Source organism: Callospermophilus lateralis, chromosome 1, assembly GCF_048772815.1.
Source record: "Callospermophilus lateralis isolate mCalLat2 chromosome 1, mCalLat2.hap1, whole genome shotgun sequence".
NCBI classification, from domain to species: Eukaryota; Metazoa; Chordata; class Mammalia; order Rodentia; family Sciuridae; genus Callospermophilus; species Callospermophilus lateralis.
The window spans coordinates 200461541-200476130 of record NC_135305.1 but is presented as its reverse complement, the minus strand read 5'-3'; the positions used below and the strand labels follow the sequence as shown (position 1 = coordinate 200476130).

Below are 14590 nucleotides of genomic sequence, written 5' to 3'. Positions count from 1 at the left end.
ATTACACAAGGAAACTTCTTCTCCTTGTCTGTTTTATTTTGGAACTGTGGGAAAAGGGCCAGTTTCTTTAGTGGGGTTTGAACTAGCTGGCAACTGCTTTCATGTAGCACTTAATTTTATAGATGGCCTTGAATTAACACTGAGAAAAGACAACAGTGACAGTGAAGGCAGGGATGGGGGATGGTGCATACAATCTCCTTAATGGAGGCACTTTTGCAGGAAAAATATATGAAATTACTATGTCAAAGAAAGTTCTCTGGTATTAACCCCACTAGCTATCTCCTGCAAACACTTGGATGAGATAATGCAGTGCCTGATCAATCTTTTTGAGCAAAGCCAGTTTCCCTAACAAAGGCCAACCACCAGGCATGCTGGCATAATCACTCCACAAATTCTTACAACTTGTTAGTTTATGGAGAATTAAAGGTCTTTGTTTTGTTTTGGGGGAGGTACTGGGGATTTAAATCAGGGGCACTCAATCACTGAGCCACGTCCCCAACCCTATTTTGTATTTTATTTAGAGATAGGGTCTCACTGAGTTGCTTAGCACCTTGAGGCTGGCTTTAAACTCACAATACTCCTGCCTCAGCCTCCCAGGCTGCTGGGATTACAGGCGTGTGCCACTGAGAATTAAAGTTTTGAGAAAAAAATTATCAAATGCTTTTTGAGCCAGTTGTAAGTGACATGCGCTACCTAAGCTTCTGGTCAACTGAAACTCACAAAATCCACTCCTTACAGTGTAGGATTATGTGGTCTCTTGGATGTTCCAAAGTCCAAGCAGAAAGAGATGGACAGATTTGAGCCAGGTAATCTGAACCAGATAATCTTCACAAAGTAAAATAGCCACTTATGGACCTATCTGAAAACCTAACTCCTCCCCTGAGGATACAGAATCTTTTGAAAGGTCTTTGATAGGGGTATTTCTACTCAAGTTCCTCTGGGAGTCAGGCCCAGCAGCTACTGAATACACGGCCTCTGGCTGGATGCTCTGCTGGCTGAGCAGTGGGGAGAAGACACAGCTGGGTCAGTGGCTGGCTGAGAATACTGGCACAGTTTCTCTCCCAAATTCCAGGGCTGAAAACAGAACTGGGGTGGCCCTCAAGTGCCCGATGGAGGCAGAGTAGCAGCTCAACTGGCCTGTGGGGTGGGGCCAGTCCTTCAAATTCAGTAAGTCTAAGTAGCAAAATTTCTCTGATACCAGGGCAACTGCCAAGCTACCAACACTATCAAACGAGGTAGAACAGTCTGGTGGCCTAGGAATCTCCACAATTTATGGGGTTAGAGCTACAAGAGGGGGATGCTCCGGGCTACCTCAGGTTATAAAGGCCTAGAGGCCCTTTCCAGAGAGAAAGGAAGGTGAGAATTTAGTTAGTACAGAAGGCTGCTTGTGGTTCCCAAGAAAGAAAACTGTCTCTGTACACAACTTCCTACTCACAGTTTTAAAGTATAGCTTCATTTTCTTTCTCCTTCTCCTTCTTCTTCTTCTTTTTTTTTTTTTTTTTTTTTGGTAAAAGGAATTGAACCTGGGGCACTCAACCATTAAGCCACATCCCCATCCCTTTTTCATTTTTAGACAAGGTCTTACTAAGTTGCTTAGCGCCTTGCTATATTGCTAAGACTGGCTTTGAACTTGCAATCCTCCTGCCTCAGCCTCCTGAACTGCTGGGATTATAGGGGTGCTCCATAGCACCTGGATTCATTTTTCTTAACAGAACTAAGTTGTTTATACCACATGATAAAACTCAACAATATAAGAATAGTTATATTTTTTATATTACTAGGCCCAAAGCCCCAAGAATCTACCAATGTTTCAATAAAATTGGATAAATATACATACACTTGGTATGGGAATGACCTGCCTCTGGTCACCCTGAGGAAAAAGGAAAAAAAAAAATCATTGTCAGGTTTGAAAAGAAAGAGATCACATTATCAAAAGAAACTTCCAAACACTCAAGTACAGCTTCCCACTCTCCATACCTTGGTGGTGTTTAAGGAACCCAAGGACCTTTCACAGAGTGGGCACCAGGCCCCATGCTACCAACCAGATGCTCCTCCCCGACAACAGAGTCTCCTTGTATATTTAAATAGTGCCTCCCTTACTCCGAGGAAATTAACCCCTAACTTAAACATAAAAATGAAAACTCATACTTTACTTTGATTCTTGATTTCCTCTAATAATTAGTTTGTTTCTTGTTTTAAGCAAGTTTTCCCCTAAAAAGACTAAGTCAATGTAACGTGCAAGGAAAGGGAGACAACTTCACAGCTGACAAGAAACTTCCTGGTTACTCAAGGTCCTCCTCTAGGGGGTAGACCGGGAGAGGGTAAAAGCAAAGTACAAGAAGTTTCCTCCCAGGCCATAAGCACATACAATTCCTCCTTTAAAACAGGGAACAGAAACAGTATTCATGGAGAGTGTTAAGGAAGTTCAGGGGAGGGCCTCAGATATTCCTCAGCCAGGCATGCCTGCCATTTCAAACCTGGTTCACAGAAACACCTCATTTTAGACTAGCAAATGCTCATAAAAGAACAAATTTATTTTCATGAAGCATTTCCACTTTCTGTGTTGCTTCTTTTTCAGATGGTCTTATAGGGAGATGTTCTGCTTCACACCATAACATTGAGGATTTGTGAAAAGATGTGTCCATTGCTACTGAGGTGGGGTCACCAGTGATAGGGTCTTACGTGAAGGTCAACCTTGATGGTCAGCAATGGCAGGTGGCTGGCTAAGAACCACTGAGCACCTTCCTGGGCCTCTACTCACTTGATGCCAATAGCACTGCCCAGGGCTGTGACAATCAAGTTTCCAGAGGGAAAAATCATCCTCAGTTAAGGAGTACTGCTTTATTAATTTATTTAATTTGGTCTTTTTAAATATACATGACAGAATATTGTATTTATAGTGTATTTTGCCACATTATACATGCATGGAGTTTCACTGTTGGTATATTCATTTATGAACATGGGAAAGTTATGTCCGATTCATTCTACTGTTTTTCCTATTTCCATCCTCCCTCCCTTCCCTTCATTTCCTTTTGTTTAATTCACTGAACTTCTACTCTTCCTTTTCCCACCCTTCTTGTGTTGCATTTGCATATCAGAGAGAACATATGACCTTTGATTTTTGGGGATTGGCTTAATTTCACTTAGCATGATTGTCTCCAGTTCCATCCATTTATCAGCAAGTCATAAAGTCATTCTTTTGTTATGGCTGAGTAATATTCCATTGTGTATATATGCCACATTTTCTTCATTCATCTGTTAAGGGGCACCTAGGTTGATTCCATAGTTTAACTATTGTGAATTGAGCTGCTATAAACATTGATGTGGCTGCACCACTGCATGCTGATATTGAGTCATTTGGGTATATACCAAGGAGTGGGATAACTGGGTCAAATGGTGGTTCCATTCCAAGTTTTCTGAGGAATCTCCATACTGCTTTCCAGAGTGGCTGTACCAATTTGCAGTCCCACCAACAATATATGAGTGTACCTTTTCCCCCATATCCTCAACAACCTTATTATTACTTGTATTCTTGACAATTGCCATTCTGCCTGGAGTGAGATGAAATAGCAGTGTAATTTTAATTAGCATTTCTCTAACTGCTAGAGATGTTGAATATTTTTTTCATATATTTATTTAAAATTCATATTTCTTCTGTGAAGTACCTGTTCAGTTTCTCAGCCCATTTATTGATTAGGTTATTATTTTTTGGTGTTATATTTTTTGAATTCTTTATATATTCTGGAGATTAATGCTCTATCTGAGGTGCTCGTAGCAAAGGTTTTCTCCCATTCTTTAGGTTCTCTCTTCATACTCTTGATTGCTTCCTTTGCTGTGAAGAAGCTTTTTAGTTTGATACCATCCTATTTATTGATTCTTGATTTTTGTGCTTTAGGAGTCTTGTGGAGGAAGTCAATTCCTAAGTTGACATGACAGAAAGTCGGGCCTGCATTTTCTTCTATTAGGTGCAGGGAGAAAGTACTGCTTTAGTGGGAGACCACAGATACTTCCTAAGAGGTGCAGCAGCTTCAGAACCACATTTTTGATGAGATGAGCAAACCAGTGATGAGAGAGACCACAAGAACACATCTGAGAGGCAAGACAAAATGATGAGCAGGCACGGTGCTGATGGAGATAGGTTCTTGGGCTTGGAGATTCCCTGAGAGGCTGGCATGCCATGCACATATGTGTGTGTGTGTCCATCAGGTATGCACATACTTGTGAGCACAGAAATCCATTTTACTCTGTCCTGGCCTTCCTTATGGTCTCTGCCATTGGCATCTTCTGGGTAAGAACTCCTTTAAGCTCCTAGAGGCTACTAGTCTGCAAGTCCGGGATGCAGCAGTGATGGCAGCAATGGTTGCCGCTTTCAAACTGCAGAAGCAATTTGAAACCAGAAGGTCCAAATCTTCATCTCTCCAAGGCTAAGTAAATGGGCAGGATGCCTGGGTCCCTTGAGGTCACCTGTCCCATTCTGCCCATGGCCTTCCCTCTTCCTCTCTCATGCTGAGTTCCAAGAGGCAAAGATGCCTGGGGATGTGATGTAGCAGTAGAGTCAGGCCTAGAATTTCTTCCACATCTATTGGGCCTGGGCTTTGTGTTTTCTAGGTGCTGATCAGGCTGAGTGCAAGGGCAGAGGGTCCTTCTCTGGGGATTAGTTGCCCCTCTGACATGATGGTTCTTTGGGGCCTGTTCTCACAGATGGGCTTGTTGAATGTTATGCAAATAATGGATCTCCCCATTTCAGATTTAACTGTTAACTGAAATTAACTTAATTCTTTAAAAAGCCCTTTTTGACAAATGTTAATAGAAGGAAGTCATGAATGAACACTAAGCCCAAGTGAGCTCAGCTCTGCCAAAGGAAGTCCCTTTAAAAGTGTTTATCCCTGATAGAGACAGCTGGCTACTCCAGGAAACTTTGGGGTGCAACATCATTTCCTCATGTCATTTCATCTAGACAATATTACTTTTTAATTAATTTTTACCATGACAGCAGAATTCTTCTCTTTTTTTCATTCTTCTACAGTCTATCTCCCCTTCACTATGGGCAATCTCTACCCTGATAATTTTTAAGTTGAGGGGGGATTTGTGGAGAGCACACTCAGAGGAGATCCCAGAATCTGGGTCTGGGGCACAGGTCACCCTGCATATCCCACTGATATATTTGTCCACATGTATGTACAGTAAAGCTTAATGTCTGTCCAGGCAGGCAAGTTGTCTCATGGTTTTCTAAAACTTTCTCAGTTGGTCTTTGAATTCTTCTTCTTTATGAACTTAGTTTCTCTATTCAGAAGCATAGCAAGTTTCTCTATATACAAAAGTTTCTATATCAAAATCTTTTAATGATTCTAAATAGTTTTTTGTAGACCCTTTTAGGTTTTCTATGTAAATAACCATGTCATCTGCAAATATGTTTTCCATAGTTATACCAATTGTTTCAGCTTTTGGTTTTATTCCATTAGCCAAAAACCTACCAATGTTTTTCCTATGTTGTTTGCTGTTAATTTTTAGTCATACCTTTTTATTTCATTTAAGCAGTTTTCTTCTTGTATCTGGTCGCACTGTTGATTATACACAAAGACTTATGGATTATTACATACTTCATGTATTAGACCATTTATCATTTAAAATGTCCCTTTTTGTTTAATGCTTCCGACTTTTAATTTTGTGCTCAGACTGGTATTAATATTGCCTTGATTTTAAAAACTATTGCTTGCTTTCTGATTGATTTGTCTTATACATTGTGCCTATCTCTTCATTTTCTTCCTTCCTTTATCATGGTATCTCAGAGGCTGTGTTGGAAGTTATCAGTCACCTACCATGATAGCCATGAGCACTATTTCTAAATAATTGCAATTTTCCTTCTGGACTTATTACATGGTAGGATTACACTTCTGTGCTTTTGAATTAGATATAACCATATGGGTTGCTCTGGCCAATAAAATAAGTTGAAATGAGGTGTGTTACTTCTGGGTGAAAACTTCAATAAGAGCTTTTGTTATTCATCATATACCTTTTATCCTATTGAGACAATCATGGAAGCAAAGAGACTGGGCTTTTCTCAGTCTGGGTCCATGAATAAGGATGGGTTATGCTGGCCAATACAGTAGCTCCTAGCTACACATGGCTGCTGAGCACATGAGATGTGGCAAGTCCAAATTAAGACATGCCGTAGGTGCATAATACACATCTGATTTTGATGAACTAATAAAAATAATGTAAATTATCTCAATAAGTTTTAATATTGATTACATGTTGAAACAATATTTTGGATATATCAGATTAAATAAAACACTATTAAAATTAATTTCACTTATTGAAAAAAAAATTTAAATATGGCTAATAGAAAAGTTTAAATATTACATTAAATATTATATATGTGTTTCATGTTATGTTTCTACTGGATAGTGCCACAGAAAGCTGAGCCAGCCCATGATAATCAAGTAGCAAATGGGAAAAAAAACTTAAATTGTTTTAAGCCTCTTAGATTTTGAGGTTGTTACTGCAACATAACTAAACCTGTACTGACTATCACTTCTACTCATTAGTCATTCCTCTTTATTCCTTTGTGAAAGAGCTTTGATTTTGTTAAGAGCAGGAATATGCTGGGCTAGATTCTTCCCTTCCAGGGCCCCCTTGCTGCTGTTGTGTAGCCATGTGACAGAGTTTTGGCAAAAAGACAAAAGCAAAAGTCTCCTGGGGTTTCTGAAAAAGCACTGACTTTCCATAAAAGGGACACACACACACAGCTACTGCCACCTATCCCCGTCTTGTTCCGATGGCTATGGATCTGATGTCTGAAGCTTGCAATTTTGAGAGAATACCTAACAAGTTTGAGGATGAAGGTATGCATGCTAAGGTTAGAGGAGCAGAAAGACTCGAAGACAGAAAAACAGGAAGAGTCTAGGTCCTGATGGCATCTTCAACTAGCCCCAACTCCTGCCTAGGTCAGGCCTTTTATGTGGGAAAATAATCCTGTTTGTGTAAGCTACTGTTTATCAGGGTTTTTTTTTTTTTTTTTTTTTTTTTAATTTGCTCCCCAAATCACTCCTGAATGCAGGTATATTCTTGGAAATAGCATATAGCAGAATTTTTCAGACCAATCTCTGATATAGTCTTTATCTTTGGTAGCAGAAACTGGTTTGTTAAACTCGGTCTTATGTCTATTCTTTATGTTATGTTTACTATTTTCTGTTATTTGTTCTTCCCTGTCCTCAATTTTGACAACTTATCCACATTTCTGTTTATTTCTCCTGTGAATTCTGAGGATCTATTTTCCAATCGTGCTACCTGTTACAGTTCTAGTCCCAATAATTATATTTATTCCTATACTTTCCATAATTTTATCATAACTGAATATCAGTCTCATCCAGATTTTTATTTTCTGGCCTCTCTCTGAATTATATAACATGTCTGACAACATACTTTTTTTGCCTCAAAAGATAAAGACTAGCTTGGTCACATAGGGGATTTTTGCTTTGTAATTTTTTTTTCTCAGTGGCCTGCAAACATTTTTCAAAATCTTTTGGCCTTTAGTGTCGCTGATGAGAAATCTGATACTAATCTAATGGTTTTCTCAAATTAATTTGTTCTGGTAGCTTGCAAGATTTTTTTCTATATGTTGCAGAATTTCAGTAGTTTATGTCTAGGCATGCACTCCCTGTCCTGCCCACTCTGATCCTGCTACGGACTTGGTAGTCGCCTTCAATCTGTAGATTCAAACATTCTTTTTCAGCTCAGGAAAAAACTTCTTCTATTATTTTTTTCTTGTTCTGGAGCTTCTTCCATTTGCATGTTAGGTCTCCTAGATACCTTTCTCCTCCCCTCACAATTTCCTTCTTTGTTTCTGGTCTGAATTCTAAGATACTTCTTCCATTTGCTTTTCCAGAACATTAATTCAGTTCTCAGGAGGGGCTATTCTTGTTCTCCTTTTCAAGTTTGTTTACTGAATTTTTATATTTAGAAACCTTAAGTCTTTTAAGTTCCCAAAGTAACTCATAACTGATGTCCTCCACTGTCTGTTAAACTCTCCTCTATTTCTTCGGTTTCTTGTTCCCCAGGAGGAATCTGATTCTAGTTCTTCAACTTGGACTATCTCATTTGAGGTAACATTCTTCCTTCCTTGTACAAGGCTGTGTGTTCCGCTAGTGTCCGTTCAGGTCAGTCCACTGGGATCTCTGGGAGGCAGCAGATGGGGGAAGGTTGCAAAGCCCAGCAAGGAGTGGTTTCCATAGACCAGCAGAGGCCACGCTAACAAACCACAAAGAGATGAAGAAAGCCTCATACTACTGGCTCATCCAGGGCACAGAAAATGAAAGCCATCCGTTCACAAGTGCAGCCCCTTCAGGGCCCATGCACAGCAGGCTGGCAATGTAGGCCTTTTTCAAGGGGATCCATAGGCTCCTGCTGCTGGCTGACCTCAGGGACTGTCCATTTCCAGTCCCTGTCCTAGGACTCTAGTGGAGGGCAAGCATTTTCCTCTGCTAGTGATTCCTTGGTTCTCACTGAATACCAGGATTAAATTCTGTGCCAGCTCTTTCCCCTGGGATGTCAGGAAATGTGGGGGTCTTAATGCACTTTCCAGGCTCCATCAGCAAGACCACCTGGGTCTATGCTGAGAGGGAATTTTAATGATCAAAGCCATGTTCATAGACTGGCATTTTCCCAGAATTCCCTTTCTTACATCCAGATGTACTTTAAAACTAAATTTACTTTATTAAAAAAAAAGTAATTTAAGATTATTTTATGAAAATTGGGGGGAAACAAAGGAAAAGAAGAAAATCCTATATCTAATCTCACCTCTTCATATTTTGGCATACATCCTTCTAGGTTTAGAATGCTTGTGTGAGGAAGCAAGAGAGATGATATATGCTCTGAAAATATACCCTCTTCCCATATTTTAGCCTGCTTTTTTACTAAATGATACATTTAGTCAATGCATAAACATTTCTCTATGTCAATGATATTTATGACATGCCATTTTTTTGGCTATGTGATTTTTAATGGCTACATATTATTTGTATGGTTATTCTGAGATTCTTTTAACCAACTGTTTATTCTCGAACATCAGATTGCTTGCAATTACGCAGTATTATAATCTATGTTGGATAGTCTCTTATGTTTAAATTTTTACATGTTTATCATTATTAATTTCACTATAAAGTGAAATTGCTTTTGTCAACAAAATGACATTTTTTTCTTAGATTTCAGCATATTAAAATGACATATTTTTAAGACTGTAGGATAATACTGCCAAATGCTCCTATAGAAAGGTGTAATAATTCATATTCTCACCAATAATCAATATAATTCCTCTACTTTCCTTCCATATACCTTCCTTCCTACCACCCCATGACAAAGCCAAATATTATCTTTGAAGATACCTTTGACAATTTGTTAGAAAGGGATATGTCATTGTTTTAAAAATTATTATTATTTTAAAATTATTATCATTTAACATGTTGAACATTTTTCTTCAAATATTTTGAATTTTTTCCATGTTTGACATACTGTATTTCTTATATTGTAAATTATGTGTTCATGTCCTCTGCTCATGATGATGGGGAAATAAAGTTTTATGACTTTTGAATTCTCAATCTTTACTCTGTCTCTTTTGGTGATTTTTACCTAAAAATTCTGTTTTGACTGAGATGAATACTGTAACTTTTTTTCTTTTTTCTTTTTGGTACTGGGAATTGAACATGAGGCACTTAACCACTGAGTCACATCATCAGCCCTTTTTTACTTTATTTTTTTATTTTGAGACAGAGTCTTGCTAAGTTCCTGAGGCTGGCTTTGAATATGTGATCTCCTGCCTCAGCTTCCTGAGCTGCTGGGATTATAAGTATGAGCCACCATGCCTGGCATAACCTCTGTTTTTGCCTGTATTTGATGTCTCTTTGCTTATCCTTTGTTTCAGATGTGTCTGTTAGACCTTATTTGGGTGAATTTTGGCTCCTGACCTATTGTGACAATATGACATTTAAACTTATAAAAGAATATACAAAGCATATTGTCTATTATTAAACAAGGTAGTTAACTCATTTATACTTATTGCCAGCTCTTTTTCATGTCTCTCTCACCTCTTGTCTTTGTATTTCTGTGTCTGCTACTGGTTCTTTAACTCTCTATTTCATGCATTCAATTTCCCAAGATAGAATGTCATAAAAATGGGAAGTGACTCTTAGAACTCCTATCAAATATGTTCTATAGCTGCTAAATTGGCATGCCTGAGATAGCCTTTATCAATAAAGATGTGTGTGTATACATATGTATTGTATATATATACAACATACATATGTAAATGTGTGTGTATATATATATATAAAAAATCTTAAGGTAAATGGCTGAACACATACTGTTACATACTCTTACTAAGGCTATCTGTCAAGGATAGGATAGATATGCCACCAATGAAGTTTTATTGCACACGCAGTTCCCCAACAGTACTGACCTTCTGAAGCCCACCATTCTCCTCCACCAGTGGTGGAAGCACACTGGGACTGCTGGATGGAGGGGCCTCCACATTATAATCACGGAAGCAACAGAAAAAGGAGCTAAGGATGCTGCGGTTCCTCTGCTTCTTTAAGCTGACATTGCACTGGGAAGCTGCAAAGAGAAATAGAGCACACTGTGGCCAACTGCAACACATACTGATGCGATGTGAATACTGGAATTGTGGTTGCCCCCCAGGACCCTGATTACAGGGGTTCTGCTCAGGGTAAGGAGATGAGGGGCCCCTGCAGTTCAATCCCACTGACTGGACAAAATCCTTCTGACCTCAGCCCAGTAGGAGCTGCTTGCTCATTAGCTGGACCATCTGCAGGGTCACTGCCATCTGAATTCCTGAGCCCAGCAGATGAAGTATTCTCACTATGCATTAAGTATCACTTCAAAATAAATGTCTTTTAAGATACACATTAGACTTGACATTTCCTGAGAAATATCTCTTCATTACCAGAAACAAAAAAGTGTCAACTTTGAAACTGGCTTCTTGGACACTCCCTGCTCACTATGGAAATGATCAACTTCATGGATTAAGAAATATAACATAATGTGGTGGTGCACACCTGCCATCCTAGCAACTTGGGAGGCTGAGACAAGAAGATCACAAGTTGGAGGCCAGCCTGAGGAACGTAGGGAGACCCTGCCTCAAAATAATAAAAAAAAAATTTTTTAAAAGGGCTGGAGGGGATGGGATGGGGTTGTAGATCAGAGGTAGAGCATTGCCTCACACACATGAGGCACAGGGTTCGATCCTAAGCACAACATAAAAATTAATAAAAAAAAATAAAGATATTGTGTCCATCTACAACTAAGTACTATAAAAAAAAAGGGTTGGAGATGCAGCACAGTAGTAGAGTGTGAGGCCCTGAGTTTGAACCTTAGTACCATAGGAGGAACAAAAGAAAAATATGTAAGGGCTCAAAGGAATTCCCTTCTTAAACTCAGCCATTTGTCAGAAGTTGTTGGGGGCCTGGACCCACCAAGCTCAGGGCTGAAGATTTCCATTATCTTTAATATAAAGTCAGCATGGACAATGTGTGCTTTGGCTGAACAGGATAAAGCCCATCTTTCTGAGATCCAGGGCAATAATGTGCCCTGGTCTGTCCTGGACTGAAACACCAGAGGGAGTGATGGATGCTTTCAGTTTATCCAGGGATCCAGACAAGCTGCCACAAGTCAGAAATGGAGTAGATGGAAAATACACCTCAGGGCAGGGGACTGACAACTTGGAGGGACAGGAGCATTTTGCAGGGGAATGCAGCCAGGGCCGTCCCACTGCATACCATGGTTGGGTGGGTCAGCAGAGCTCTGAGTGAGGCACAGGCAAGGGACCATGTTGAGGGTTAATGAGAAAACTGACAATGCAGGAAATGATTTGAGTCCACAAGATAACTCTTGGGGCTTATCTCTACCAAAAAGCAATTGTGGCATGATTCCTTTTTTTGTGCACTTATGAGTGATTTGTGCAGTACCTTTCCTCCCAAGAGATCACAAAATCTCTGATGAAAGTTTTGGGGGTACTCTTGCTAGCATCAAAACCAAAAGTGCTTAGGTAGGAATTCTGAAAAACTATTTTTTAAAGCAACTCCACAAATATGGGTGGTCTCTATTCAGGGTTTGGCCAAAGGGTCCAGGAAGTTTGAATTTCAGATCCCCACTGAAGATGTGCTTTAGTACTCTCAATCTTTGGGAAAGCTGGCTGTTTCTATTTTCCACATGAATCCTTGGGTACATATCACAGAGTGCTAGTGGTCTCATTTTAGGATACAAATGCTTGGCCAAGCCACTGGAACCAGCAGACAGGATGGTCTTTCAGGAAGCAGTGGTGGAAGAGATAATGACTGCTGCTGACCAAGGGCCAACCCTCTAGGTAACAATACTTCACAAACCTCATCTCACACAATCTTCTGGCTACCCAAGGAGATACTTACATCTCACTGGAGTAGATGTCACTGCTTACATCTCACTGCTGAGAAAACTTTACAGTGACTGTTAATGCCAGGTTTCCAACCCAAGTGGGCCTGCTTCCAAAATGTGTGATTTCCCTGCATGTTATACTGAAGGCAATTTTTTTTTTTTTTTTTTTGTACTGGGGATTGAACTAAGGGGTGAGTTCAATGGGCTACATTTCTAGCCCTTTTTTGTTTTTAATTTTGAGACAGAATCTAAGTTGCTGAGACTGGCCTCGAACTTTTGGTCCTCCTTTTTTGGCTTCCCTAGCTGCTGGGATTACAGGCATGCACCACTGTGCCCAGTTCTGCTGAAAACAATCATGGAACAATTTGGATCAGATTAAGGAGGAAGCATAACAAATGGAGAGAAAAGCACTGGCATAAACTCATATTTAATATAAATGATTGGTAAATTGTTTCATTGTTACTTTGGGTGTTTTAATTTTTGTACCACACTCACATAATTTAGCCAGGGGCAAAGAATGACTTTTCCCTGGCTGAGAGCACATTTCTCTGCAAGCAAACACACTGTTCATGTCTTGGAGATACTGAACAGTCTGAAAAAAGCACCTTCCATGATCATCATTCTTGGATAACACAAATCTTCCCCATAACTAACTAATTAACAAACTAACATATACTAAAAAAAAAAAATTCTAAACTCAGAACCAGTAAGCAACTTAAAATTTCCACTACATGATTCAGTACTGTATAGAAGGTACAAACAGAGCTTCAGGAGTCAGTGAGTTCAAATCACGTGGAGGCCACCATGCCCTGACAGGCAAAAAGCAGCCCATGCACATTCCTCCTTCTTTGTATGAAGAAGTGAAGCTACAGTGGTCTCCCTTCCACAACTGTGGGAGGTTCATGGACTCTTTCTGTTAAATAAGTCTAGATCTACAGTGCGGGCACCTCCAGGAGGCTAGGGCCAAATTTCTGATCATTCTTGGGCTGGTCTGCCACTGGACATTAGACTAGGTGGGAAAATGGAAGGGCTCCTCAGGACCCACACAAGACCCCCACACCCTCAGCATTCACTTGTTCCTAGGGCTCGAGATAGACCGCCAGGGTCCAGAATCCCACTGCCTTCTACCTTACTGCTACCTCTCACCCAGCTGTAATCCAGAAGGCCTGGATTTGCTCATAAACTGGTAAAAGGGTTTTGGCTGATAATTGAAACTAAAATCTGTAGTTTTAGGACAGCTGTTTATAACATTAGCTTAAAAAAATTAGCCTTGCCTAGCACGTAAGAGCCACTGGCACCACATAAAAATAAAAACAAATAAAATAAAGGCATTATGTCCACTACAAATAAAAAATTATTTAAAAAATAACTAGCCTTATAATTATATAAGTATCGGATTTAATCATAATCACACAAAACAAGCTAAAAAAGATTATAATCAGGAAAAATTAACAGTGGTTATCAGACTATGAGTGTTTTACATTTCTTCTTTCTACATTTCCCAAATGTTTTATGGTAATTGTGTAATTGGTCATAAACAATGGGGGAAATAGTAAATAGTCTTATTAAACTTCTTTTCTAGCAACTCTGAGCAGCTCAGGAAAAAACACATACTACTTTTAAACCTAAACCTTCACCTTCAGACTTATCCTGTGCTTTTCCAGCCCAAGTCTATGAGGCAAACAAACCAGGCAAGAAGTGTTTTGAGCCTTGTAAGAAGTCCATGTGGCCTGCATCAACTGCTGGTCTATGACACCAACAAAACAGAGCATAATGAGCAGCTCAAGACCAGAGAAGGCCACATGACAAGCAGTTACCAAAGAAGTGTCCTTTTACCAGTAGAATGCACCCTGCCCATGCCCTCCCCGTACCCACACAAATGGGTCCCACTGCTTCTGTTTTTAAGAATCTGCCTTTTTGCCACCTTTCCCTGGGCACCCCTTTAAGTGATTTCACTAGTAAGACATGTCTGAGAGGTGTTCTGTTGGCCCAGGTATCCAGGAACAAGGTCTTTCAGGATATTAGAGACTAATGAAGCATATAGCTCCCTGTTACATTGGCTTTAAGAATTATTTTAGAGGAAGAAAGGAATAGCAACTCTGAACATTAGTCTAAATCATCTCATAAAGACTTTCATCTTTATCAGACTTAGAAATCATCACCAAAA

The 14590-nt window shown here is 39.7% G+C and overlaps 1 protein-coding gene across 4 annotated transcripts in view; it reads right to left on the bottom strand.

Annotated features, from left to right (window-relative positions):
* The window catches only part of Ctdspl (CTD small phosphatase like), a 109919-nt gene that overhangs the window by 22360 nt on the left and 72969 nt on the right, over nucleotides 1-14590 (bottom strand). For 2 of the 4 annotated variants that reach the window (XM_076843687.1, XM_076843672.1), the window contains exons 2-3: nucleotides 10454-10608; nucleotides 1838-1870 (exon numbers count right to left, since the gene is read on the bottom strand). In XM_076843687.1, the coding sequence (XP_076699802.1) occupies nucleotides 1838-1870; nucleotides 10454-10608 (188 nt within the window). The remainder of the gene's footprint in view (nucleotides 1-1837; nucleotides 1871-10453; nucleotides 10609-14590) is intronic. The other 2 variants (XM_076843696.1, XM_076843679.1) reach the window with 1 other exon arrangement.